Source organism: Paroedura picta, chromosome 9 (genome assembly GCF_049243985.1).
Source record: "Paroedura picta isolate Pp20150507F chromosome 9, Ppicta_v3.0, whole genome shotgun sequence".
NCBI lineage: Eukaryota > Metazoa > Chordata > Lepidosauria > Squamata > Gekkonidae > Paroedura > Paroedura picta.
Genome location: NC_135377.1, coordinates 44,968,941 through 44,995,682, shown reverse-complemented (window position 1 = coordinate 44,995,682; position 26,742 = coordinate 44,968,941). Strand labels below are relative to the sequence as shown.

Below are 26,742 nucleotides of genomic sequence, written 5' to 3'. Positions count from 1 at the left end.
ACCTCAATATTTTTCTTGAAGCTGATTTTGAGTTGCTTTTTCCCTTAATATTTCTGCCAGTTTTCTTTGTCCTCCAGCCCATTTTTCAATGATTGGACTCTCACAAAGCCACTCTATCTCCTCTCCCCTTTCCTGAAGACAAGTCGTTTCATTTTTTAAAACAGCATTAAAAATATATCAGTATTCTGCTGTAATGATAGGTCAAGCAGGGTCTCTGAATTCACAGCTTTGATTTCTTTAAAAAAGTAAATCTAGCCGCTTTCCTTGTGGGATCATAGAACCATAGAATCCTAGCGTTGTATGGGACCTCCAGGGTCAGTTAACCCAACCTCCTGCATAATGCAGGAAACTCACAGCTACCTGCGCACTCACAGTGACCCCAATTCCACGCCCAGATGATGCCCCCCCCCCAAAAACAGAATCTATGGCCAGTCTAGCCTGGAGGAAATTCACCACCCAACCTCAAAGTGGTAATCAGCATTCCCCTGGGTATGCAAGAAAGGCCACAAGAACCTTCATGTCCACCCACCCACTGTCTTCCTAAATTCACTGAATCAGCATTTTTGTCAGTTCGCTATCTAGCCTCTGCTTAAAAACTTCCAAAGAAGGAGAATCCACCACCTCCCAAGGAAGCCTGTTCCACTGAATAACTGAGCCAACCAGGAATGGGTGGGGTATAAAAACTACTACTACTACTACTACTACTACAACTACTACTACAACTACTACTACAACTACTACTACTACTACTACTACTACTACTACTACAGTGTCAGGAACTTCTGGATGTTTTATTTCAACTCAGTGGTTCTGGTCCGACTCCCTGGGGCAACAGAGAACAATTCTTCTCCAGCCCTTATGTGACAGCCTTTCAAGTACTTGAAGATGGCTATCATATCACTTCTTAACAAAATTTGTTCTGCTGCTTCAGACCAACATGGTCACCTCTTAGTCATCTTTTCTCCAGGCTAAAAACCATTTCCGTACTGGGAACTTTGCTGACCCAGCTCCCGTGCAGGAACACAAATCCAGGGTGGACAAAGTGCACCGGGCCAGATGTTCCCCCATGTGGGAGCAGTAAGAGGCAGGGCAACCTGCCCCAACTCAGACTCAAGGCTGCATCCTGGTGTGAAGCCTCCAGTGCAGAAACAGTCCAAGCTCCTTCCCCATAAGACAGTCCCCAGACCCCTCACCATCCTCACTGCTATCCTTTGGACACACTCCAGTTTGTCTATATCATTCCTCAACTGTGATTCCCAAAACTCAACACAGTACTCTAAGTGAGGTCTAACCAGAGCAGGGTAAAGCAGTCCCATCACTTTATGCGATCTGGACACTATACTTCTTTTGATACAGCCCAAAATTCCATTTGCTTTTTAGCCATTGAGTCATACTGCTTACTCATGTTTAGTATATGGTCTATTAAGACCCCTATATCCTTTTCATATATACTACTGCTAATAGAAGTCTCCCCATCTTATAATGATGCATTTGTTTTTCTTAACTAAACACAAAACTTTTTTCCTACCTAATTGCAAAACTTTACGTATTTCACTATAAATTTATTTCGTTAATTTTAGCCCAGTTTTCTATCCTGTCAAGATCATTCCAATTCTGTCTTCTGCTGTGTTTGCTACCCCCTCCCAGTTTAGTATCATGGGCAAATGTAGTGAGTGGAGATACGCCTTTTTTCTTAAATCTGCAAAGAAAGAGGCTAGAGCCTTTGTGTGTTTTTTAATGAAAGCTAGGAATTCAAAAAAATCTGCTTGACCTATCACTGCAGCAGTATATAGATATACTGACATTTTTGTGGCTTTAAAAAAGCAGGCATGATATTGATATAAGCATGTGCATAAAAATAAAGGGAGGTTTTGTGACAATCAGTGGCAACAGTACCCTAACTTGAAAATCCTGGTTATTTAAGGCACATGTGGAAGAAAATGAACTGACTCAAGAACTGTAACTGTGCAGACATGTGGAAAAACTGTGCCCAGGCCAATTACATTGCTTATGGGTAGACTCCCAAGAAAATCAGGAATAAGTCAAGCAGGCGAAAAAACTCTCAGAATGCTATTTTCTATCTTAATGTAGTGCTCTCCATATAGAACAGAGTTGGAGGAAAGGATACAGTGTTTAAACTTTGAGTCACAAGCTAATCTGAGTTCAGTGAGCCTTAGAATTAGTTCTGCTGAATTCATGTTAGACATCATCCACACCCTTCATTATGAGAGTTTTTTTAGAAATCTGTAGATGACAATTTCCTAAGTATTTATTCACTTGGCAAATGATAAAATTGTCCTCACTCCTGGCAGAATGATAACAAGGCCTAAATAATTTCAGGATAAGAGTGCTCACTAGAAGGAAGCTTGAAACACTTATCCTCGGGCATCTCACTATGAAGGAACAGAAGAGAATCACCTCCAACCGACTGAACCCGAAACAATAAGGATTGTTGAAGCAAGTTGATAAGGCCACATCATCAGATGTATAAAATGTGTTATTAGTTGACACCTTATGCTTCTGATGAAGTGAGTTCTAGCCTATGCCACAATAAATCTGTTGATCTTTGAGAAACTACAAGACTCTGTTTTTGCTGAAATGGACTAACATGTTTACCACTCTGGAATCTGTTTAAATCTCATTACTGCCAAGTACACCTAAAGCCAATGTGCTTGATTAAGCACATGGGCTGGTGAGTGTGTGGCTGAATTAATGTGAAAAGTGTTTAGGCATGTGATGAAGCAGTTGTACTGTTACTCCATCATATATGTTAGTCCTAATATTTTGGACTGATATTGTGTTAGAAATAATCTTGGTGTTTTATCTATTTAATATTGTGTCACTTGGATGGGGGGAAGAGGGAGAGCACTGCACTGCAGGGGGTGCAAACGTACAGGCGTGGCAGCTCTGTGCCTGTGCCCACTGGTGAGCGCTGCACGACAAGCTCCACTCTCCCTCTTCCCCCCTCCCCAGGTCTCCCTCTCCCCTAGGCTTGAGCAATTCGGCTGCCAAAGCAACCGATCGCTCCTGGCACAGCAAGTGCTGTGCCACGCGGGGGAGGGGAGGAAGGTGCTCCCAGTGGCGTGCCGGCACCCACGCCTCCCCCCCCCTGTCACGGCCTGGTACCGAGGGCTCCATGGCCTGGTACCAGGCCACAGACTGGGGGTTGGGGAACACTTCCATAGAGGACAAGTTAATGCCATTTGTCACATTTCCTTGTTATAGATATGCAGAACAATCAGCTAGGACTTATTTTGAAGGCACAGGCTATGCACATGTTACACCTATTTCGTCAACTTCTTCATCAAGTGTTCGATATGAACAAACTATTCAAACAACTGCAGATGAAGGATTGGTGTTTTTTGCAGAAAACCAGGTAATTCATTTGCATGATGTTAAGATGATGGAAAGATGATGCATGATGGAACGATGATGTTAAGTAATGACTAATTTATAAAAGTTAATTGCAATTGAACCCTATATTTAGAAGTACTTATTGCAGTGGGTCTCAACCTGGGGGTCAGGACCCCTTTGTGGATTGAACAACCTTTTCACAGGGGTCGCGGCAGGGCAAGCAGCTTGGCTTGGGGGCAAAATCCACACAACAGCCTTGTGGGGTAGATCGAGATAGAGCATTGGTCTTTCTGGAGTAGCATAAAAGAGCGAGATCGGCATAGTGGGGCAAGAGGCAGAACTGAACTGAGAAACCCTGGGAAAAAAACTATTTATATACAATCATGAACAATGGATCTTCACACCATTGGTCAGTTTCGGTTTAATTTCTATGAAAGAACACTTGCATAATTTTATGGTTGGGGGGTCACCACAACATGAGTAACTGTATTAAAGGGTCGCAGCTTTAGGAGGATTGAGAACCACTGACTTATTGCAAGTATGCTATGACCAGCGTAGCCCAGACAAAAGTGATCTCATTAGATTTTGGAAGCTAAGCAAGATCGGCCATGGTTAGTACCTAGATGGGTGACCACCAAAGAAGTCCATAGTGGTAGCACAGAGACAGGAAGAAGAAGAATAAGAATTGGTTCTTATATGCCGCTTTTCCCTACCCGAAGGAGGCTCAAAGCGGCTTACAGTCGCCTTCCCATTCCTCTCCCCACAACAGACACCCTGTGGGGTGGGTGAGGCTGAGAGAGCCCTGATATCACTGCTTGGTCAGAACAGTTTTATCAGTGCCATGGCGAGCCCAAGGTCACCCAGCTGGTTGCATGTGGGGGAGCGCAGAATCGAACCCGCCATGCCAGATTAGAAGTCCGCACTCCTAGCCACTACACCAAAATGGCTCTCAGGCAATGATAGACCATCCCTTGCTTTAAAAACTCCATGGGGTTACCATAAGTTATCTGTGACTTGATGGCCAAAAAAGTTCATTTGCATAAAAAAAAACCCTGAAGTTTGCAGAACTGCTATGCATGGGCAACTATGCACATTTCAAATAGTGGTATGTCAAACATATTTCAACAGGCATTCTTTCTTTCTTACAGGATGATTTCCTTAGTTTAAGTATTGAAAATGGTTTTCCAGTACTCAGGTACAAACTTGGTTCACAACCTCCAAAAGAAAACCGATCAGAAGAGGTTGTGATGAATAATGGAATGGATCAACCAGTAAGTTTTATTTTAAAATCTCAGAAAATATAATGTATCTTACAATTTATGCATATTTTCAGATAATTCCATCTAGTATTTAGGGTCTGTGATCATAAAAATAAGTTTATGTAGTGTATTTTTATCTTTCCTCAAAAGAGCATAGGTTGGTGCACCTTCTCTATCAGACCCACCTTCTCTATTTCACTGTCCTCATATTTACTGTCCTCTATTTCACTGTCCCCACTATTATGATGAATTTGAATGCTCTGATTCTTCCTTGCCTAAGGAAGAGGATGAACTATCAAATGAGGAAGAACTTGTGATCACAACCATGAAGATTCATCTTTTACCACATGAAATTTTCTGCAAGATCCTTTGAAAAATTGTGCATTTTGGAAATTCCATTCAATGACAAAGAGGTAGAAGCATCTGATCTAAACAAACTATCTGTTTCCACCAGAGGCTTCTCAAAAGTGGGATCATTTCCCCTTGGGAGTCCATTCCCAGCTGTGGAATCCCCAGGGATCCATGCGACAGCCGGATTGAGCATTCTCTGCACAATAAGTTTCCTCAGCTCCCCTCAAAGCATCCACAGCAATGTCCCTTCTGGGCTCTTCTGGGAATTACGGCACACTACCTCAGAAAGGTGGCCACTTCTGCAATCTTCATTAGAAGTCATACATAAGATTGCCACCTGGAGGTACATCCACTTTTTCAGCAGACGCCACAGGATTGGTAATTTAGCCTCTCCAGAGGCTGCCTTTGGAAGAAGTATCTTACAGTATGCCTTCTCAGTCTAAGATCCAAGTCCATTGCTCTTCTGTGTCCCAGAAGTTGAGACTGTCCCACCCTGGACCACTGGAGAATGGAAGATTTGTCTTTCTCTCTTGGTGGTCCAGGGGTGGGGCAGCCTCTTCCCACCTGGAGATAGAATTCTAGATCTGGCTACTGAAACCGAAAGGGTATGCTGTCTGGACCTAGAGCTTCCTCACCGTACTTCTATCCTTCCTCTTCCTGGTGAGCTTATCTGGTAGTTGTTTTGATGTTACATTTGTGCCTCCACACCATTATCTTGTTTTTTTCTCAACTGTTAGTTGGAGGTTCTTTGCTGGGTTTAAATAAATGTTTGGGAGAGGGAGGTATACTGCTTTGAGACTAGTCTAGGATCTGAGAGAGAAGCCCCTCCCTTCCAGGAGTCACACAAAGACCAGCAACCCTGCCTGCCTATAGGGAGGAGATTCTCCTGGAGGTTGAGACAGCCCCATGCCTGGACACAGAGCAGTGAGACCATGGAAAGTGAGACAGAGGTTCTGGTTTTCATCTGACAGAGTCTGGATGTTAAGAGGGCCCCGAGCTTATGCCTTGATAGGACTAAGAACTTTCATAGGACTGACTCTTTCAGGTAGGCTTCCCTAGGAAACAATACCAGTGTATAGCATGCTGTATTTACTATGAGATATTCTATGTTCACTTTTTTTGTTAGTTTAGATCTATTTTTTCTTTTACAGATTAGCATAGTCATTGTTCAGAAAAAGATTGTCCTGGTTTTAAAGTCGGCAAAACCTGTAGAAATAAACAATGATGCTTCATTTAATTTTGATTCATATTATTTGGGAGGAATACCTACATCTCTAAGAGAACGGTGAGTTAATTTAATTTTTTTTTAGTGAAAGATGCCAGCTTAAGGACCACACTGCAAAGCACATGTCAAAAGAGGGGAAAGTTTGTTGCCATCACACTGCAAATTTTTGTCCTGGATTTAATGTTGTTGGAAATATATATCAGGATGGAATTTATAATATCACAATCCTTAGGAGTTGGATTTCAAAAATTATTTAATAGAAAGTACAAATAATTTAAAAAGTCAAAACTTGCATTTTTTAAAATTTCTGCAAACAGCTTTAATATATCAACACCTCCATTTCGTGGATGCATGATGAACTGGAGAACCACCTTTGATCCTTCCCCTGCCTTTTCTGATACTCTTGGAGTCAGCAGGAAGTGTTCCAATGACTGGAAGGTAATTTGTGTCCTATAACATCTTTAAATCCTGGGTATCAGGAAGAACAGCCATTCCCCACATAGAAAGACCTTCCCACCATAGGATGAGAATCATGAAGGAATGGAACAGTGATGTATAAGTATAAACTGTAATGTATAAGTATAAAACTGTAATGTTTTAAAAGATGTTTTTATTATTGATGCTATCATTAGTAGTAGTAGATAGCTTTTATTGTATTGGCCAAAGAAAATACACAAGTCACTAAAAAGATAAGGTAAAGGTAAAGGTATCCCCTGTGCAAGCACCGAGTCATGTCTGACCCTTGGGGTGACGCCCTCTAGCGTTTTCATGGCAGACTCAATACAGGGTGGTTTGCCAGTGCCTTCCCCAGTCATGACCGTTTACCCCCCAGCAAGCTGGGTACTCATTTTACCGACCTCGGAAGGATGGAAGGCTGAGTCAACCTTGAGCCGGCTGCTGGGATCGAACTCCCAGCCTTATGGGCAAAGCTTTCAGACAGCTGCCTTACCACTCTGTGCCACAAGAGGCTCTACTAAAAAGATAACAACAGATAAAATCCCATTAACAGTTTAAGTACAGTATTTAGGATTTAAAAGTCTGAGGATACCATTCCGCCACCCCCCCTGGTTGTTATGGTTCTAATTTTCCTGGCTGCAAGGTCATAAAGAGCCTGAAGCCTTATAGGTATTGCTGTTGTATTTGTCTATGTTATATGTTAGTTCGTTCCATGTATCCTCCTGTGATGTTATATGTAAACCACCCTGAGCCATATGGAAGGGCAGTATAAAAATCAAATAAAGAGGTATATCTATTGAACAGTGTAGTACATATAAATATCTAGGAATTATGTTCAGTGAAATGCTATCTTGGAAAAGCGGTTAGCTACAGTAAAAGTGATGGCATTGATGTTATTACTAATACACTGTCAGCCATCCTGAGCCTGCTTGGGGGTGTCTTAGAAATTTAATTTAATAATAATGTGTGCAGATTTTTCCTGGTGACATCTGTGTACAGAAATGTCAGCGAGGAATGATGATGTATGGCATGAACATGAGTTAACTAATTTGTTTGGATGGTGTAACTGTTAGGTGCATATCTGCTTATTTGCCGTCTTCCCTCACAGTCTATCCCTTATCCCTTGCAATGCCGAGGAATAGAAATTTAAAGATAGTATGCACCAAAAGCAGGGTGCAGCAGCATATATTGTACCACTGCCATGCAAATGGCTAGAACTTGCTTTGTCTTTTTGAACCTGTTTTTAAACCAGTTACTTTCTAGATGCATATTCCCACTGGATATATTGACCTACAGCAATTTAGATAATGTAATCGAAATTTAATTTCAGGTCAATTATATATGATAGTACAAGTAGGGAAAGGGAAAGTAGGTATGAATCTATTCTGAATGTGAAATCCTAATTCATTAACCATTTGCATTTTTAGCTTGTAAGGACTGCAACTTTTTTCAAGAGCGGAAAACTTGGTCTGAGTGATGAGGGCTTCCCATTTTCAAATGATTTCCAAGTTGGCTTTGGTTTTTACACATTGGCACTGGATGGAACATTATTAAATTACAATCAACGGGTATGAAATATGTCATTTTAAAACTTAATCAGAGTTGTTTGCTACAAAACTTGAAATCTTTATGAGCTCAAAAATGAAACTATTTTGTTTGTAATTTTTTTAGCCAGATATGCTTTCTGTTCTTCTGAGGAATGGCTCTGTAATTATAAGGTTAGCCGATGAGGAACACCAGTCCAGAAAGAAATATGAAGCTGGTGCAATGCATTACATAACAGTGATGAAACAAGGTGACATGTAAGTCTGATATTCAATTGAATTTGGGGGGGGGGGGGATAGAGCTTTATTAGAGAAGAGATACTGTGGGTGTTTATAAATGTGTGCACATGTGACAGAAAGAGAGAAGAGATTAAACTTCATTTGGGTTTGTGTATATCAGGGGTGGCCAAACAGTGGCTCTCCAGATGCCCATGGACTAGAATTCCCATGAACCAGCTGGACATCTGAACATCTGGAAAGTCACCATTGGCCACCCCCAGCATATGTGAAAGACAGCCTTTCAATATGCTGTGCATAGTTCTTTCCTTGATCATTGCAGCCATGTCAGTGATAAAACAACTGGATACTTCTCTGCATCACATTGTAGGCTATTATCCAGAGCACTGCATTCAACAGAATGCATATCATGCTCTTCTGAGAGACTTCAGTGACATTTTATATTGAGTATGTGAGTATTGCCCACACATGGATGAAGGAAGGGAGACCCTGCACACATAAGACTCTGTAAGCGGACATGCAGTACAGTGCAATGCCAGTTAACTTAAAACTCAGTTCAGTTGGACTTACTACCAACTATGTGTGTAAAGGATTGAAATTGCTAGATTGGTCAGCACTTAGAGATGGTTCTCTTTGTATTCTGAAGATAAGGAGATGGTGACTCCCCCTCACTGGCAGTCTTCAAGCAGTGGCTGGACAGATACTTATCATGGATGCTTTATGCTGATCTTGCACTGAGCAGGGGGTGGCCTGTATGGGCAGGTGGCCTGTATGGGCACTTCCAACTTTATGATTCTATTTTCCTTTTCCCAGTTTCTTTTGTTTGATGTGCAACAGAAGAATTATGTTCAGTTCTCTGGCAATATGACAGAGTTCTGTACTCTCATCTGGAAAATATAATAAATGCAGAAATGATGCAGTCTATTTATTTGTAAATAGAATTCAGATTCTTGTGATAATCATTGTAATTTCATAGTAACATCAGTGGTTGAAATTTCTATCGTTTATTGGCTGTCACAAACTATGTCTTATCTCATGAAAGCCCAGATAATAAGAGATAACTTGGCATGTGATAACCTTGTCCCATGACAACCAAAATGAGAATCAGCTGCTTGAAACACATCTGTGTGGCAAAGCCTGAGATAATGATGAAATCTATTTTCTGTATTAGGAACTTCTAAAATGTATGTTTTGCTGGTTGTAAAGAATTTGCTGGGTTTTGACCGTATTAATCTGATCTGAAAATGTATCAGTTTATTTTGGACATCACATCTTTTCTTTTTTGTTGTTTTCTAATGTTTAGTTCATATTAAGCAGGGGGGAAATGGCCATACTGCATACATACCACACAGCTTTTTGTCTCCCCTGGTGTATCAGACATTCATTTATTTCCCAGTGTCACCAAATAACAATTTTGGTTAATAATAACAACTTCCACACCAATGATCTAGTCACCCCCTTGACATGAAGACAAATGACCAATATTATCAGGCAGTATCATTCCTAGATCCTTCTCCCAATAGAATCCTTTTTCTAACAGTGCTAACTGGAGTTATGCCCATCTAAGTCAACTGAGATTCTGCTTAGGGTTTCACTATTGATTTAGTAAAAATTCATGCACAATTGAAAGAACCCTCCCTTTTTAAACAAGATGTGAATTGCTGCCAAAAACTCCTATGAGGCAGAGGGTCTGAGATCATATCTATACTACTTACCCTTTTTGGATTCATTTACTCAGAAACATGGAAGGGAACATTGCCTAAATCAGTGGTTCCCAAACTTTTTCCAGGTGCTGCCCCCTTGGTTCCCAAGCCACATCTTTAATGCCCCCCCCCCCCACATACAAACACACACTCTTTCCTGGTCTTAGGTCTACTGAAAAATTAAAACACGCTCTATTGCCTACACTTCTTTTTTTGTTGTTGTGCAGTGACCATATTTTAGTCTGGAAAAACATATTTGTAAAAGTAATTTGGGTCCTTATTGGGGAGAAAGACAGATGGGGAGGAGGGGGAGAAGGAGAGAAGGAAGAGGGAGAGAAGCAAACAATGGAAAATCCCATGACCAGGAGCAAACAGGGGAAGGATTTTTCAGCCTCCCAAAGGTGGACATTTCTGGGGAAGGGTTGCCAACCCTGGGTCAAGAAGTTCCTGGAGATCTGGAGTAGAGTCTGGGAAGGACAGAGTCTGAGGAGGAGAAGGGAATATGTTCCCTTCCAGGCCACTTCCTGAAGTTGTCATTTTCTTCAGGAAGCTAAGTAGGGTTGACCCTGGTCAGCACTGGGATGGGAGACCACCAAGGAAGTCCAGGGCCGCTTCTACCTAGAGGCATGCAATGGCAAGCTACCTTAGAACATCACTTGCTAGGAAAATGCAGCCACAGCAGGAAGAGTTAGACTGCTGTCTCCCTACTGCCCACCCTACTGTCTCCCCCCAAATTCTTCATCACCCCCTTAGGTACTTCCACTACACCTGGGGGGGGTATACTTCCCACTTTGGGAACCCTGGATTAATCACAGACCAGTATAAAAAAAAGATGCCACTGAAGTAAATTGTTGAATAAATTAAATGTAACCAAAAGTTAATAATTTACAAAGATTGATAGTTTAGCTCTGAAAATTTACCCTCTGCCTCTTTGTTTTTGTTCAAGACTGAGGTTGCTTGTTGATGATGTGCCCGAATCAACAATAGAAGGAATCTTTGGAATGATAACGTCAAGTCTACCAATAGAAATGGGTGGGAACAATTTTGAAGGTTGTATTTCCAATGTCTTCATACAAAGGTATATATAATTCATGTGGGTTTCCATACAGAGACTGATTACGTAGGATTGGTCATGTGACATGTCGAAACATTTTTGTTCTTCCAACTTCATTATTTCACATGTGTGAAAGTGCCCTAGTCTTTCCCTGGATTACTGGCTTGTGCATGGTGTACCAATTCCCACAATATGTGGCTATACTACTATAAGTTCATCTGAAATCTTTGTTATGACTTATTATTTAACTCTAGTATCTCACACTCTTAACCTTATATCAGTTCCTGAGATATCGGTGAAACATATCAAAATAACCATAAAACAATCACCTCACAACCAGTTGGGAAGAAATCCCCTTTGGGAAATGGGCGTTAACTGCCTCTTTTCCTAGTACCATGGTCTTGATCCACATTTGGAAATGCTCTGCAGCTACTTTTTAAGGGCCAAATTACACATCTGGTAGTCGCAGAGCTCCCATATCACATGTAGCTTGATGGCTGTTTCTCTTAGCCAATTGACTAATTCAATTTTTCCTTACTGTTCTAGAACAGGACACATTCCTCAGGTTCAAAATCTAAAGAGTAATATTTTGAAGACTGATGTGTCCTTAGGATCCTGTATGATAAAGAAGCCACCGCAGCTGATGCTGCTGAAAGAATTAACAGATGCCTACAATTTGAAGGTTCTGTAAAGAAGATATTCCTTAATTGATGAAGCTGATAAACTCTAACTTCTTTTATGTTATCTAGTTAGGGAAATATGCCCATGCTGACTTGTTCATTCTAGATACAAAATTATGAGTTTTAGTATCAAAAACTGACAGTTTGTTAAAATGTGGATAGATTACAGAGAGCTTGAAGTTGGTAAAATATTGTGGAGCAGTATGCATACATTACCTGGGACCATCATAAGGAGTTCATGTTCTGCTTCAAAACTTTCTTGTGCTTAGAATGAAAGTTCATTCATTAATAATAAAGATTAGTGTCCTGATTTACAAGCCAAAAATTTGACTTAACTGATTAGTTGATATCAGGTTTAATCTCATTAACTGAAATACAACCTCTATTAATTTCCCTTGGATCTAGATTTTCAAACATGCTGAGTAAGATCAAAAGATAATCTTAAGGAAGCATATAACCTCCATCCCAAATGAAATCCTAGTGGCGCCAAAACAAATACTTAACTTTTCTCTTATTCTTATAGAAGAAAATGCCCATCATCCACTTGACAGGTACAAGTGAAAAGCAAAACACTGATGACTGTCCTTCAGGTGCTCCGTTAAATTTCGTCACTGGAGCGTATCACTTTGGCAATACTCCTGGCACTCATTTGTTGTTTGCAGCTCCCCGAATATCACAAAGAGACAGGTACTCAGATTAATTTTCATTTTGTTCTCCCTCTCTTTTTTGGCAGAATCTGAATCTTTGTGATGGTATTTCAGTATTGGACTTTTTATGCCATGTAATAATAAAATCATTTATCATGATTATCATTAATAAAAAACCAGAAAGAAATATGGCATTTATTTGGATATTTCCAGAAAGCTCATTCCTGGGTTTCTCAATCTCAGATTCAGATTTCTGTTCAGCCTTGAAGTTCACTGGATAGCCTTGGGCAAATGATCTTCTATCTCACAAGTTCTGAGGAACCTAAAAGAGAGCACTGTGTGTAGTTTATGCTAGTATAATGAAAACGAATAAAGGTATATTGAGAGCTGCTTCTGCATTTCTGTTTCATCCTTTCCAATAACTTCCAAGGTCTCATTTTGCAATTGAAGTACGGACATCATTGTCTGGAGGCATGATCTTCTTCATGGGGGAGACGCCACAGCGCAGTTATGTGGCTCTCTACCTGTCAAAAGGACGTTATGTCCTTTTACTTGTTGCTGAAAATGGGAGGAAGATGAAAATCAAAAGCAACACCAGATACAATGATGGACAATGGCATAACGTGAGTGAAATAGCTGCTTCCGTTAAAGTATTTAAGCCAGAATTTCTGAGTCCCCCCCCATCCAGTCTGTGGGGTATCTATCTAAAGAAGTGAGGCTTGGGTTCCTCATTTGCCTTCTTCACTTGTGGCAGTAAACTATTCTCTTGTGACAAAGCTGCCAGTGGCATGGTGGTGGCGGGGTGGGGTGGAGAATGCTAGCCACTGTTCTCCTGTGGAAACACGTGTGAAGATAAGAATTAAATGAAAAGTTTTAAAGACCAGTATACTCCTAAAGATGTAAAATATTCCAGGCTTGCTAAACACTGAAATAGATTTTTAAAAATCTATAAAAACAGTGTTTTTATAGTGGCATATATTGGTTCAAACTGATAGTGTCTGCTGTAGATTTAATCAATGTTATATTTGTTTCCCAAAAAGGTGGCATTCAGCATAGCTGAAAAGACAGCACGCCTTGTCATTGATGGCTTAAGAGCTCAAGAAGGCAACATTCCACGTAATTACTCTGTCAGTAATGAGTTACCCATCTATCTAGGAGGGGTTCCTTCATTGCGGCTGAAGGTAAAGAGCTGATTTTGTTGGTGATTGGGCTCTTCAGAGAATGTGTATGTGTTTGAGCCTTCATCCCACATTAACCCCAAGGCTTAAGTCAGCTGTATTTAAATAAGCAAAAGCATGTCACTTTCCATAGCAAGTAGACCTGCTACTTGTAATTAGCTTTTGTAAGGGCTATTCCAGGTTGGCATCTGTAAACATTTACATAGTCAGCCTCAGCATTTTTTTATTGTTAAGTTGTTTAGCTATGTTTAACTTGAGTTGTTACCCCTAAAAATGTTAGCGATGGGACCAGTAAAGCACTCTATCTGGGCTTAGACCTCTACTTATGCCTTTTCTGCAGATGTCTTCATTCATATGTTCTCTTCCCCCTTTGTTCTGTGTTTTGGTTTCCTTAATCATGTTCTTTCCTTAATCTTTTGGGAGATGGAATTTCTTGCTTTTTTAATTCACCCATTACAAGTGGAGACCTGCAATACTCACGGAGGGACTATTAGTTTTTCTTTTCCCCCTCACTGCTGCCAGGCTTGCAGCAGCTCTAACCTGTGAGCAGATTGTCCCACTTTTGGAGGGACATCTGGGGGCACCTGGCAAATTGTACTTATGTTGATATTAAATATATATATATATATATATATATATATATATATATATATATATATATATATATATATATATATATATATATATATATATATATATTACAATACTATTTTTGTGTTCTATGCGTTCTATGAAAAAAATTGTTGCTCCATATAGACCAAATTTTTAATCAAGAACCCCCCGATCAATGGTGTCCCGCTTTACCAATGTTAAAATCTGGTCACCTTACCCTAACCATTACTGGTGCTGGACCTGGCAGAGCTCCTGGCTACCACCCATTAATGTAGAAACTACTTCTGATTAGCCTAGCAGGGTTTGCAGCCTCCTCCACTGGCCCACTGTGGCTCCCCCCTACACCATTTCTAATGCTGCTGGGCCCCCTGTAGCTTCTGGCTACACCCCACCTCCAAGGCCACTGTGCCTGCAGTGACTTACAGCCATCTACCACTGGGTAGGAGCACTGCCTGCACATATGCACACAATCCTTTTTTGAAAATTTAACCTCTCCCCCCCAATAATTTTTTTAAACAGTTTCAGGTTCTTCTGCCAACCTGGAGTTCTCCCAAGTTTGCAGAGCTACTGGTTTAAGTCAGGGTGGCCCCAATCCATTTATTTAAGCATCCACAGATAGGTCACACTCAACTATTTAGAATATAAGATAGCTGACAATTTATTTTGTGACAGTTATCCTAAATACTGTGGGATGCATTTACCAATCCACTCTTCCGTTACTTTGCAGGAAGTGATATATTGTTAAATCATGTGACTCAGTTAATCATTAATATAGACTGAACTTATATTTTTCAGAATGTACCCCAAAAGAGTTTTGTGGGTTGCCTGAGAAACTTTAATGTGGGAGACAAACTCATACATATTTATCATCAGAACAAGGGTGTTCTGCCATGTTTGGATAACTCATTGGAAAAAGGAGTCTCTTTCTTCAGCGAAGGGGGACATATTGTCATAGGTGAGTATTGAAGGAGTTGTTAATTCCAATTAACAACTCTTTTTTCACTTGTAACTCTCACTATGCACAGGATTATGTGATCATTCTAATTCTACCGGATGGGGAGGGGCTCTGCATATGTAGTGCTGACCTATTTTATTGACACTCGTAAGCAAAGAGCCCCAGTGTCAAGCTGAGCACATAGAACTGAATTCAAATTTTTTGGAATTCTTTCTAATGTACTGTTTCCAATTATGTTGTAATCTCAGAAAGCTCTTTTGTGAGGGATTTGGAATATACAGTCGTATTTAACATTCGTCCAAGAAGCTTGACTGGTATTTTAATCCATACTGGCAGTAAACAAAGCAACTACTTAACGGTTTACATGGAACGAGGCACAGTAAGTTTGGCATTCATTGTATTTTTTTCCTGATCTATAGTGCCAACGTTTATTGGGGAGGAGAAGTAAGGGGCAGGGAGAGATCTTGAATTATGGAGTGCTTGATTATACACTGCATTCCTTTTGGATCCTGTCAAGGAGACCCATAATGGGAGTTCCCAAGTAAAACTTAGATTGTTAGGTATGTGTGAGCCAATTTAGACTGGGACTACAATCCACAGCATGAAGGGTGTACAGCTACCATTATACATTCTCTCTTTCTTCTTCCATCACAATTCTGCAAATGGAAATAGGGGGCAGGGTGATTTTTGCACTCCCTTGGATCATATTTCTCCTGATCCAAGTAATTCCTTGGTAAAGGGTGTGAATTTGGCATAAGCGGAGCTGACACCCTCCCCCTTGAAAAATACCTCACTGGTAATGTTTGGGTATTATTTACGCTGAATAGTTTTGGGGTATTATTTAAGCTGAATACAGATTTGAGAATCTGAATATAGTTGGTATAATCTGGTATAACTGAGCCTAAATAAGAGCTGATTTTTTCCCCAGTTTTTACTTGGATTTTTCAGCTATACTGAAGATCAGCTGAGGCAGTGAGAGTTGAGAGCTCTGCATCACCTCAGATGGGGCTGGCTTTTCTTGCAGTTAGGTTTAAATTGAGCTGCAGCCCAGAATCAGCCAGAGCAGTGGGAACTGACAGCTCTGAGCTGCTTGACTGGGGCTGTTTAAACCAAGTGCAAGAAGAGCCAGAGCCAGAGGGAAGCGGAGCTGAGATCTCCCGGCCAGATCTACATACAACAGGGAAAGACCTTCCCACAGCATGCAGATCCTGGAGATATCTTCTCCTGCAACATGATTTAAGCCATGCTGCAGGTGAAGCCTAGCCCGCCCCAGAATTGCAGACTCCTAGTCCTTGGAAATTAACTTTATTGGGGTAGGACATAATTGTTGGGTGGCATAAGAATTTCTTTGAGAGGTTTTTGCTGAACATCAAATAATAAATAAAATGATTGGTAAAATTAGACTTTATAGTAGCATATTGGTGTGTCTGCACTCGTGTTTTATCTTTTGGTACTGGTAATTCAAAAGATGACTTCTTCACAGCTGATTGCCTCTGGAAATAATGGTGCTGGAGAATTTTCAACGTCTGTCACACCTCAGCAGTCACTGTGTGATGGAAAATGGCACACTGTAACAGGTACCGCATATTCATTGAGAAGTTCATTAGAAATGGGTCAGAGACATTTTTTGTGCTCCTAAATTTTATGTCTATTGCCTTTTTAAAAATAAAAAGACAAACTATATTTTGTGCCTTTTAACCGACATTCTTTAAATGCATAACCTAATTTGCATGTAAGGCTTAAGTGTGTTTTAGTTTTCTTCCTATTATGAACTCTTGATTGCAAATGTATTATGATCTCAGTCCATCAACCATATTGGAATAATCCTGAAGTGGCCCTGGAATATTGTTGGAAGGCACATGATACCGTGTTGAAACTAAGTCAGGCTGTGTCTGATCACTGCTTGAATAGGATGGTTCCTGGGAAACTTAGGGATACTGTTTTACATTTCAGCAGTTCTTCAGTGGAACAGGCTTCCTTGGGAGGTGGTGGGTTCTCCTTCATTGGAAGTTTTTAAGCAGAGGCTAGATTAAGTTAACCAGATTGTCCCACTTTTGGAGGGACATCTGGGGTACCGGGCAAATTGTACTTATGTTGAAATTAAAAATATGTATATTACAATACTATTTTTGCATTCTATGAAACTTTTTGTTGCTCCATATAGACCAAATTTTTAATCAAGAACTCCCCCCCCCCCGGGTCAATGGTGTCCCGCTTTACCAATGTTAAAATCTGGTCACCTTAGGCTAGATAGCCATATGATAGAAATGTTGATTTTGTGAATTTGGGCAGATTATAAGTGGGCAGAAGGGATTGTTTTGGTGCTTGACTCTTGTGGCCCTTTCTTGCATGTTCAGGGAAATAACACTTTGGGATCAGAAGGCGAATTTCATCCAAGTCAGACTGGGCAGGGGTTCTACTTTCTTTTTGGGAGGGGCATTATCTGGTCATGGGATCAGGGTCACAGTAGTGCACAGGTAGTTGTGAATTTCCAGCATTCTGCAGGGGGTTGCACTAGATGCAGGTACCCTTCAGGTACCTTTCAACAATATGATCCTATGATTCTGGAATAAATGTTTGTTGGTCTGCATGAAGAAAGGGCAGGCAGCATGGTATAGTCCAGTTTCATCAGCTCTTGGAAGCTAAGTAGGGCCAGTATTGGAAGGGAAACTGCCAAGGAAGACTCTGCAGAAGAGAACAACAGCAAATCACCTCTGCTTCCAATTGCCTTGAAAATCTCTTGCTGGGATCACAGTTTGTCAACTGTGACTTCACAGCACATGCACATACTCACCCCTATATAAAATGATTAAATAATTTTAGACTGAATTTGAAGTATTGGCTTTGGTCTCTATGTTTTAATTGCTTTATCTGATGTGCTTTTATCATTGAAAGAAGGCACGTAGACTAGCATTACAAATGACATTTCTGTAAGAATACATGTCGACAAAAATTCCCTTGTGTGTATGGGCTATATGTTAACACTTCATCTTAATATGATGTTACACTAGTGGTTCCTTCCTCATTACAAAGTGCATTTTGGAAGAGTGCCTTGAATTAGGCAAGGAGAAAGAAATGCTTAACCCTTTTCTTAAGCCTCTTTTGTATTGAAACTTCTTCTCTAGCTGCTCTCCCCCCTCACCCCAGCCCACCCCTGCCAAAAGGCTCCAGGTTCATATCTGCGAGGTAAATATAGGTGTAGAACCCAACAATGGTTAAAGCAGCATGGAGAGAAAAAAGATCGGGGAAAATAGATGGGCAAGGAAAGGGTTCCACACTGAACTAATCTTACATGGAGCAGTAGTTTATTTGGTCTTAAATCCAGGCACATAATATGATCACTAAATTTGCCTAATATAGACGGGGGTTAGCTAAAGAGAAAGAAAATTGGTGAAATTTTTGGTGGAACAAAGATGTTCACTGATTTGTTGTATTCTTTACAGTAACTCAGAAGCAGAACATTGTGCATCTAAAGGTAGATTCGAAGAGTAACTACACAAGTGGACCATCAACTGTACTTTCTCCCAGACCAGCTCAATCACTGTATTTTGGGAAAATTCCAGGTAGGATGCTTGTCAATTTAGCTTTCATTTTTGCTGCATTTGTTTTGCACATGCACATCCTGGATATGCTTTGTAGGCAAGAAACCATCAAGGGAACATTGAGAGTATCTCATCTGTTGTAGAAAAGGCAGGCTTTTCTTTATCACACGCAATGTGCATAGTGGCTAATCCAACTAATAACCAACTATGGGAAGTTATGATGACTTTGTTCCTGGCATCTACTTTTTATATTTTCTTAAGTGTCATAGAAATTAGAACTATACATTACTAAGATATTAGGGGACACTCACAAATTTGCTCCAAAGTCAATCTAATGCAGGACTTTTAAGGGCCAATATAATATTTATTATTAATAATAATAATAAAGCTTTCACGATGCCGCTCCTAGGTTGCCTAGCTCGCAGCAGCTCACATCAGCCATAAAATAAAGTAAAACAGTAAAACATAATTCAGAAACCCCTCTCATCCTCCACACCCAACCCCAAAATCCTTCCCTACAACCTATACTTATAAAATGCAAATGCATGGAATATGAGACATGGAACTATACCAGTTGCATTTGTTCTGCATACAAGAGGATGTTTAACATGCCACCTCCGCATTGTACAACTCTCTTACCTGCAATCCACTACTCTCTGTTGGTTATAAAGTCTCAGTATTGGGTTGAGTAAGTGGAGTCTCTGTTGTCTTTAACTGCTACTGGAGAATTGAGGAAACATATATTTGTGACTGGGATACATAGCATGTTGCAAGAGATAAGGCCATAGAATAAATTCATCTAAAGAACTCTGACTGATTCCGCACGGAGGCGTAAAACGTGCACCGCCTCCTGCTTGCAAACGCCGTAGGAAACCACGGGTTTGCACCCTTCCTGATGGGAGACCCCTCCCACATTATCCCGCTGCTTTGTTGCAACTTTTCCTTTCCCAATGAGGCTGCAGAGAAGCAGGAAGTGTGGACAACCCGAACTTCTCCCCCTGTTCCTTGGGTTGTCAATCAATGCAAGCCACGAATCCGTTCGTAGTGGTTGTTTTGGGGACTCAAACTTCTGTCCCGAAAATAATTTAAAAAATACACATCCACGTTGCTATGGGGAAATGCCACAACAGTAAAACATTTTTAAAAAAAAAACCTTTCAGTTCTGCTTTGCTGCAGAATCCCACAAAACAATAAAACATTTCCTTAGAACCCTTTTTGGGATACTTTTTATGATGATCTCCCTTTATGTTTGGATAGATTTTTGATAGGCTGATCATAATAACTGGACCCCAATGATTGTGTCGATGTCATGTGGAAGCAGCACTTAAACCCACAAGCAATGAGAGGCTGTGCAGGGGTAAATTCCTCATGTGGAATCGGTCCCTGTATTGTAATTCTGAAACTGCTCAGCCTACAGTGCAATATTAAGCAGAATTATGCCCTTTTAAGTCCATTGGAGTCAAGAAAAGGGGCTTCTAATTTTAATGGTAAGGAAGTAGCCTTCTGAAATAGGGCTATATTCAAAGTAGTTTTTAAAAACTGTTTTATGTATTACAAGTAAGAAAACATTTATACATGAGAGTATAAAATATTTTATTCCAGCTGTCTTTTATTGAAAGGAGACATTGAAGAATATTTCTGAGTCAGATGTTTGCTTTCTACTTTTGCCTTTACCACATTGCTCACATATTCTTTATTTAGCCATGCTTCTTCTTTGTCTTTACAGTTAATTTGAAAACCCCATGGCTTCCCGTTCAGGAGGTGTACCTTGGCTGCCTGAAGGATGTTAAAATCAATGAGAAACCTCATGTAGTCAACAAAATGTCAGACATCCATGGTGTTGTCAGCTTACAAGGGTGCCCTGTCAATTAATAGTCTAACATGGATCTTTTCAGGGAGAATGCTCTTAAAGTACTGCACAAATTGCTTCCACTCCTCCTCATCTCGCCTTGTGATCTGTGGACATCTTGGCTTAAGGACCCATGCTGCCATTGTTAGGCTTCTCACAAAATGTTGTTTGCTTTTCAGTGTACAGTTTGATATGTGTGACAAAGCCTTCGTGAAATACAAAATGGCCTCATATATGACACAATTTGTTGAGGTTTTGCTCTTGGCCACAGTGAACCCTAACTAGAGTGATTCCATTGACATAACAGCCCCAGTCCTGCAGCTCTTCCAAAGACAAATGCTATCCAAATTAGAACTAGAGGACTTGGGAAATGCAAGCAGAATGTCATCAAAAATATTTTTAAAAATGATGCTACGTTGCTGAATCTGTTCTTTTATAATGTACATTACATAATGACAAAAATAGCATTAATTTGAAGCACTTTAAAAAGAGAGGGAACCCACAGGTGACAGTCTTCAGAAGGCTATGACCAAATAAATGCAATTTGCTTTTAAAAAAATCTCCACTGTGTTTATTGTACTGAAACATTCCGTATATCCATCAGCATTAAACAAAGCACTGGACAGGCTCATTGGTGCACAAGATTTAATATGCATATGATTTTTTCAGTGTAGTATAATTTCCCTGAATAACAGCACCACTGGGATATGCAGGGGTTATGCTGGAGTGGGAGAGCATCTGCTTTGGATCTAGAAGGCCCCAGGTTCACTCCTCAATGTCTTCAGTTTTAAAAAGATCTGGTCATAGGAAACTGAGGTGTTGACAAATACAATCTTTGCTGTCATAGGTTTTATTTATGACATCTAATTTTTTTGCTTGTATGTAAGTAACCCCTACATACAAAACATTTCTATACATATGGAAGTATACCAAAACTTACAGATTCTGATATAGCAGCTGTATATTTGAAGCTCCCCTTATACAGACAAATTCATGTGTGATTATACTTGCCAACAGGTAGAGGGAGAACAGAATGGTATAAGTACAAGATCCTATTGTATTACACATGACTGCTTGAAAGTATTATGAAAAATATGAGCAGAATCTCTTGCCATTTTCTACTGCTCAAGCAGCCACAGCAGGATGTGCAATGATGCTGTTGCTACCATGAGGCACAGTATTCCAGCAAGAAGAAACACTTGTCAACAGGCCAACAGGCACCTCATGTTCAGGCTACACCATGACTGATCAGTGCATCAGATTTGGAAGTGTTCATGGGGAGATTAGTGCATGCAGCTCAGGTTTCATTTCCTTGCCTAACTGTTGCTGGTCATGCAAAACTGCCTTTTCACATTTTCCCAAGCTAGTTACAATGTGCAGCACACAATCCCAGGTGCATACATAACCAGGCTATTTGGACAAGGGTCATTCATCAGGTTTCAAGATGACAGATGTTCAGTTAGTTGTACAAGCCCCATTTATTTCAATCAGACTTCTGAAAGAAAAGTTCTCAATGGATTGAAATATGATTCCCATCAAATAGTATTCTAATTCTGAAGATATGTGTTTGGTTTATACAAGGCAGGCGAGATTGCTGTCTAATAAAAAGAACTGAAAGTAATGGCCATATGCACTATGCAAAAATTGTAGACAGCCACACTGGTCCATAGAAAAGGTCCAAAAACAGTCTTTCTATTTTTAGTAGGCCCACCTAAAAGAGAACATGCAGTTACCCCTTTGGGCCTGTATTTCTGATGGTTATTTTCTCATTTCTAAACACACAATAATATAAGTGCCTCCTGGGGCACATCAACAGATTTAGCAGATTAAGTATTACTTTGCTTGGGGCCCATTAGTTGGATGATATTGTACACAGTCTATAACCTAAACAATCACAATAGACATAGCCGTTCCATAGGAACCATGCCTAAGCAGGTCTACTCAGAAGTAAATGCCATATTAGTCAACTAAGCTTACTTCCAAGAATGTATCGTTAGCACTGCAGCCCTGACACATTTATAAATGAAGCACATCCCTTTGTTTGCTCAGAACTTGTAGTATAACATGGTGATAAATGCAGCTGTTCTTGCCACTTTCTCTTGCTTTCTAACATTACTGCCTTTTCCGTTGTTCCAGTTTGTACAACATGGAGGGGAGCATCTGGTTCCTAAAAAGGGATCACAGCATTTACATTCATATGAGGGCACCATTAAGCAAATGATTATTTGCAGCTCTGACTAGCAATTACCAGTCCTACTAACTCTCCATGCCTCCTCCTACCTGTCTTTAAGCTTCCATTTGGAAAGCCAGCCGAATAGCAGATCACCAGAGTCCACCAAAAACATAGTTTCTTACCTGCAAGCATAACATCAAACTTTTGTTTTGCTGAATCAGTTCAAATACCATAAATGTCTTTGTGCATTAGATATTACAGCATTGATATTAATCCCAAAAGCATTAATCCCAAAAGAAAAGACTGCACTGAAATTATCTTGAGTTGAGTACTTTTATATAATGCTGCTTATATTCTCATACCCAACATTTCTGTATATTCTCATATCCAACATGAAGACTTGCTGAGTCTTTCAGCCGTATCCCTCACAATGTTAAATTACCATCTTATGCAGAGTTACTCTAGTCTAAGCCTAGTGAATGGACTCTGGGGAATGGTAGAGGACAGGAAGGCCTGGAGGATTATTGTCCATGGGGTTGCGATGGGTCAGACACGACTTCACACCTAACAACAACAACAAAGCCTATTGATTTTAGTGGAATAACTGCATAGGATTGCACTGAAAGGGAAGAGGAGAAGTGTTCAGTTTGTTGTCATTACCACTGAGAATCCAAAGCCACAGGGAGATTCCCCTCCCTACCATGCCTCTATAGAGGTCTCCATTGGTCTTTTAAAAAAATTGGTACCTTATGTGTTGCTGTAATGTTAACAGTATTGTAAAATATTTATTACCCCAATTTTAAAGTCTACTGTTGGCAGAGAGGTAAGGACTGAATGTGGGTGGAGAGGTGCTGAAACTTCCACAATTCTGCAAATCTGTTTTAAGTAGGATCTGTTCTGAAACCATGCAGCAGAGTTGGGGAAAAACCTCAAAAGAAAGTGGCCAGATAGTGTCACATGGAAGCTCCATTAGAACTGATGCAGGTTTGGATGCAAGATGGAGCAAGAGCCTATGGAAATGACCTAAGAAAGCAGTGATTTGAACCAAAGCTAAAGCACACTGTGAAGGATTGACTGGCAGACATAGTGATTCCTGCTGAGCTTTGAAGACCTCTTTTCAGTAATTGAATTTAGGCTTAATTTCTACCTCTGAGACAGTCTAAGGACTCTCAGTTTCAGAGAATGCTAGCCTTTTCCTTTGGCAGCCTTAAAACTAATTTAATGATACAGTCCTAAACATAGAGTTCATTAATATTCTATCAGCAGCTGTCTCAATAGCTAAGGCTGGTGTTAGAGAATAAGGATGCCATTTTTTCCTGGCATACGCTGTGATAACAAGGTTTCTACTTAAGGGTTTTTGACCTCTCTTCATTAATTGAAATACTTAGGTTCCCCATTTCCATTTACAAGGATTTCTGAAGTGGCTTACAACATACAGTCAAAGACAATGTTGTTAGGTGAGAAATCGTGTCCGACCCATCACGACCCCATGGACAATGATCCTCCAGGCCTTCCTATCCTTTACCATTCCCCGGAGTCCGTTTAAGTTCACAACGACTGCTTCAGTGATTCCATCCAGCAACCTCATTCTCTGTTGTCCCCTTCTTCTTTTGCCCTCAATCGCTCCCAGCATTAGGCTCTTCTCCAGAGAGTCCTTCCTTCTCATGAGGTGGCCAAAGTATTTAAGTTTCATTTTCAGGATCTGGCCTTCTAAGGAGCGGTCAGGGCTGATCTCCTCTAGGACTGACTGGTTTGTTCGCCTTGCAGTCCAAGGGACTCGCAAGAGTCTTCTCCAGCACCAGAGTTCAAAAGCCTCAATTCTTTGACGCTCGGCCTTCCTTATGGTCCAACTTTCACAGCCATACATTGCAACTGGGAATACCATAGCCTTGACTAGATGCACTTTTGTTGGCAAGGTGATATCTCGGGTTTTTAGGATGCTGTCTAGATCTGCCATAGCTTTCCTCCCCAGGAGCAAGCGTCATTTAATTTTCTTGCTGCAGTCTCCATCTGCAGTGATCTTGGAGCCCAGGAAAATAAAATCTGTCAGTACCTCAATTTCTTCCCCATCTATTTGCCAGGAATTGAGAGGGCCAGATGCCATGATATTAGTTTTCTTGATGTTGAGTTTCAAGCCAACTTTTGCACTCTCTTCCTTCACCCGTATCAAGAGGCTCTTTAGTTCCTCTTTGCTTTCTGCCATTAGAGTGGTATCAACTGCATATCTGAGGTTGTTGATATTTCTCCCTGCAATCTTAATCCTAATTTGTGACTCCTCTAACCCTGCCTTTCTCATGATGTGTTCCGCACACAAATTAAATAGGCAAGGTGACAGTGTACAGCCTTGCTGAACACCTTTCTCAATTTTGAACCAATCAGTGATTCCATGACCGGTTCTCACTGTTGCTTCTTGACCTGCAAATTTCACTCCAGTCAATCCAAATCAATTGTTCCATAAACTCATATTCAACCTTGATGACAACTGTGGTACAAAAACATCTGCAAACCACATATGGGTTTTGATGTAACTTCTGTAAGATTTTGATTGGATTTTGTTAGCATTTTTATATTTTGGCTATTGTCATCACCATAGTGCTTGTACTAATCCAGTAATGACAGCTTAGCATGACAGTTCATTAGCACTGGGAAGGAAATAGCCACTAACTACTGCCATCAGTGGCATACTGTGAGCAATTCTTTTTATGACATTAGTCATTAGTCTATGAGATTAAAGGAAGCATGTTTTGCTTCCATTTACAAGTATGAAGAAAAACTGGGCTACAGTCAGCAATGTGCCAGGAGAACAAAAGGGGGGAAATGTCAGGGGATAGGTGACTGCTTTATTATCATACAAAGCACCAGCCATTTTTGTTTTCCTTACACACCTCAGTATTTGGCTTGAATGTAGCATGTGTCAGATAAATAATTCATCCTCATGACAATAAATGGCCTGATTCAGGGGAAAAGAGTAATGTAGCCTGAAGACGTTTGACAAGGTTTATCCACCATCTGTACAGCCCTCTTTCCACATCTCCATATTACCTCCAAAATACAAGGAAACCTCTGCCAGGTTCTTCTTTTATTATGGGTGAGACAGCCCTGTTGAGCTCTTGCTCGGGGAAAACAGGGACACCCAAATTGGAATCTTATTTTCCCCATGCCTTCTCCCTCTGTACAGAAAATAATCAGGCAAGGAAACAGCTTGCTTGCAAAGGAATACTGCTAATTAACAGGCTCAAGCTTCATTTTACATGCAATATGTCAGACATACCATAAACATTATGTCATTTATCATATTGCCAGTGTGACTAAGAGTGGGGAAACACGGCTTCAAATCCCTACTCTGCCCTAAAGCTCATTGGATGACCCTAGGCCAGTGCCTGAGCTATACCTACCTAACAAGAGCTGTTGTGAAGACAAGCATGACTATGTATGTCACCCTGAGTTCCTTGGAGCAAGAGAGGAATACAAACATAATTATGCAGTACATGATGTAAGAGCAGAAGAAAAAACACAGAATGCCATTTGGAAAGCAAAGCAATCATACTCTTCTCTAGACATAAGCATTCTTTAGGTGATGAGCCTCGTTCGACAGTTTATAATTTGAAATTGCTAAATATAACTAGCTAAGGAGGTGAAGGGGCAAGTAACTGATGAACTATGTATGTTAAAGACATAATGACATCCACTGTGCTGCAGGGTCAGCATTTGGCCCAGGAATTGGAAACCAACAAGTCAGAAGTAACTCTTGGGTCAAAGCAGAAATTACAGCCGCTATGAGGATGGTGCAAAAAATGGCCTCCTGTGTTGAATATTACCAGCTTGGACTCAACCCATCAGGTTCTATTTATTTCATGCTTCTTGCAGCTGTCAATGCAAGATATGTTCTATTCAATAAACTCTCCTAACAGTATGGACTGAGA

General features: G+C 40.5%; 1 protein-coding gene across 1 annotated transcript in view; it reads left to right on the top strand.

The window, feature by feature from the left end:
* Positions 1-21,256, top strand: part of LAMA3 (laminin subunit alpha 3) — a 125,306-nt gene extending 104,050 nt beyond the window's left edge. Inside the window, exons 60-75 of the mRNA XM_077352595.1 lie at positions 3,226-3,376; positions 4,503-4,625; positions 6,116-6,249; positions 6,507-6,627; positions 8,073-8,213; positions 8,317-8,447; positions 11,076-11,207; positions 11,730-11,865; positions 12,387-12,550; positions 12,941-13,133; positions 13,551-13,691; positions 15,096-15,255; positions 15,504-15,634; positions 16,739-16,832; positions 18,699-18,818; positions 20,524-21,256. Of these exons, the coding sequence (XP_077208710.1) occupies positions 3,226-3,376; positions 4,503-4,625; positions 6,116-6,249; positions 6,507-6,627; positions 8,073-8,213; positions 8,317-8,447; positions 11,076-11,207; positions 11,730-11,865; positions 12,387-12,550; positions 12,941-13,133; positions 13,551-13,691; positions 15,096-15,255; positions 15,504-15,634; positions 16,739-16,832; positions 18,699-18,818; positions 20,524-20,669 (2,218 nt within the window). The 3' untranslated portion in view covers positions 20,670-21,256. The remainder of the gene's footprint in view (positions 1-3,225; positions 3,377-4,502; positions 4,626-6,115; positions 6,250-6,506; positions 6,628-8,072; positions 8,214-8,316; positions 8,448-11,075; positions 11,208-11,729; positions 11,866-12,386; positions 12,551-12,940; positions 13,134-13,550; positions 13,692-15,095; positions 15,256-15,503; positions 15,635-16,738; positions 16,833-18,698; positions 18,819-20,523) is intronic.
* The last annotated feature ends 5,486 nt before the right edge of the window (positions 21,257-26,742 follow it).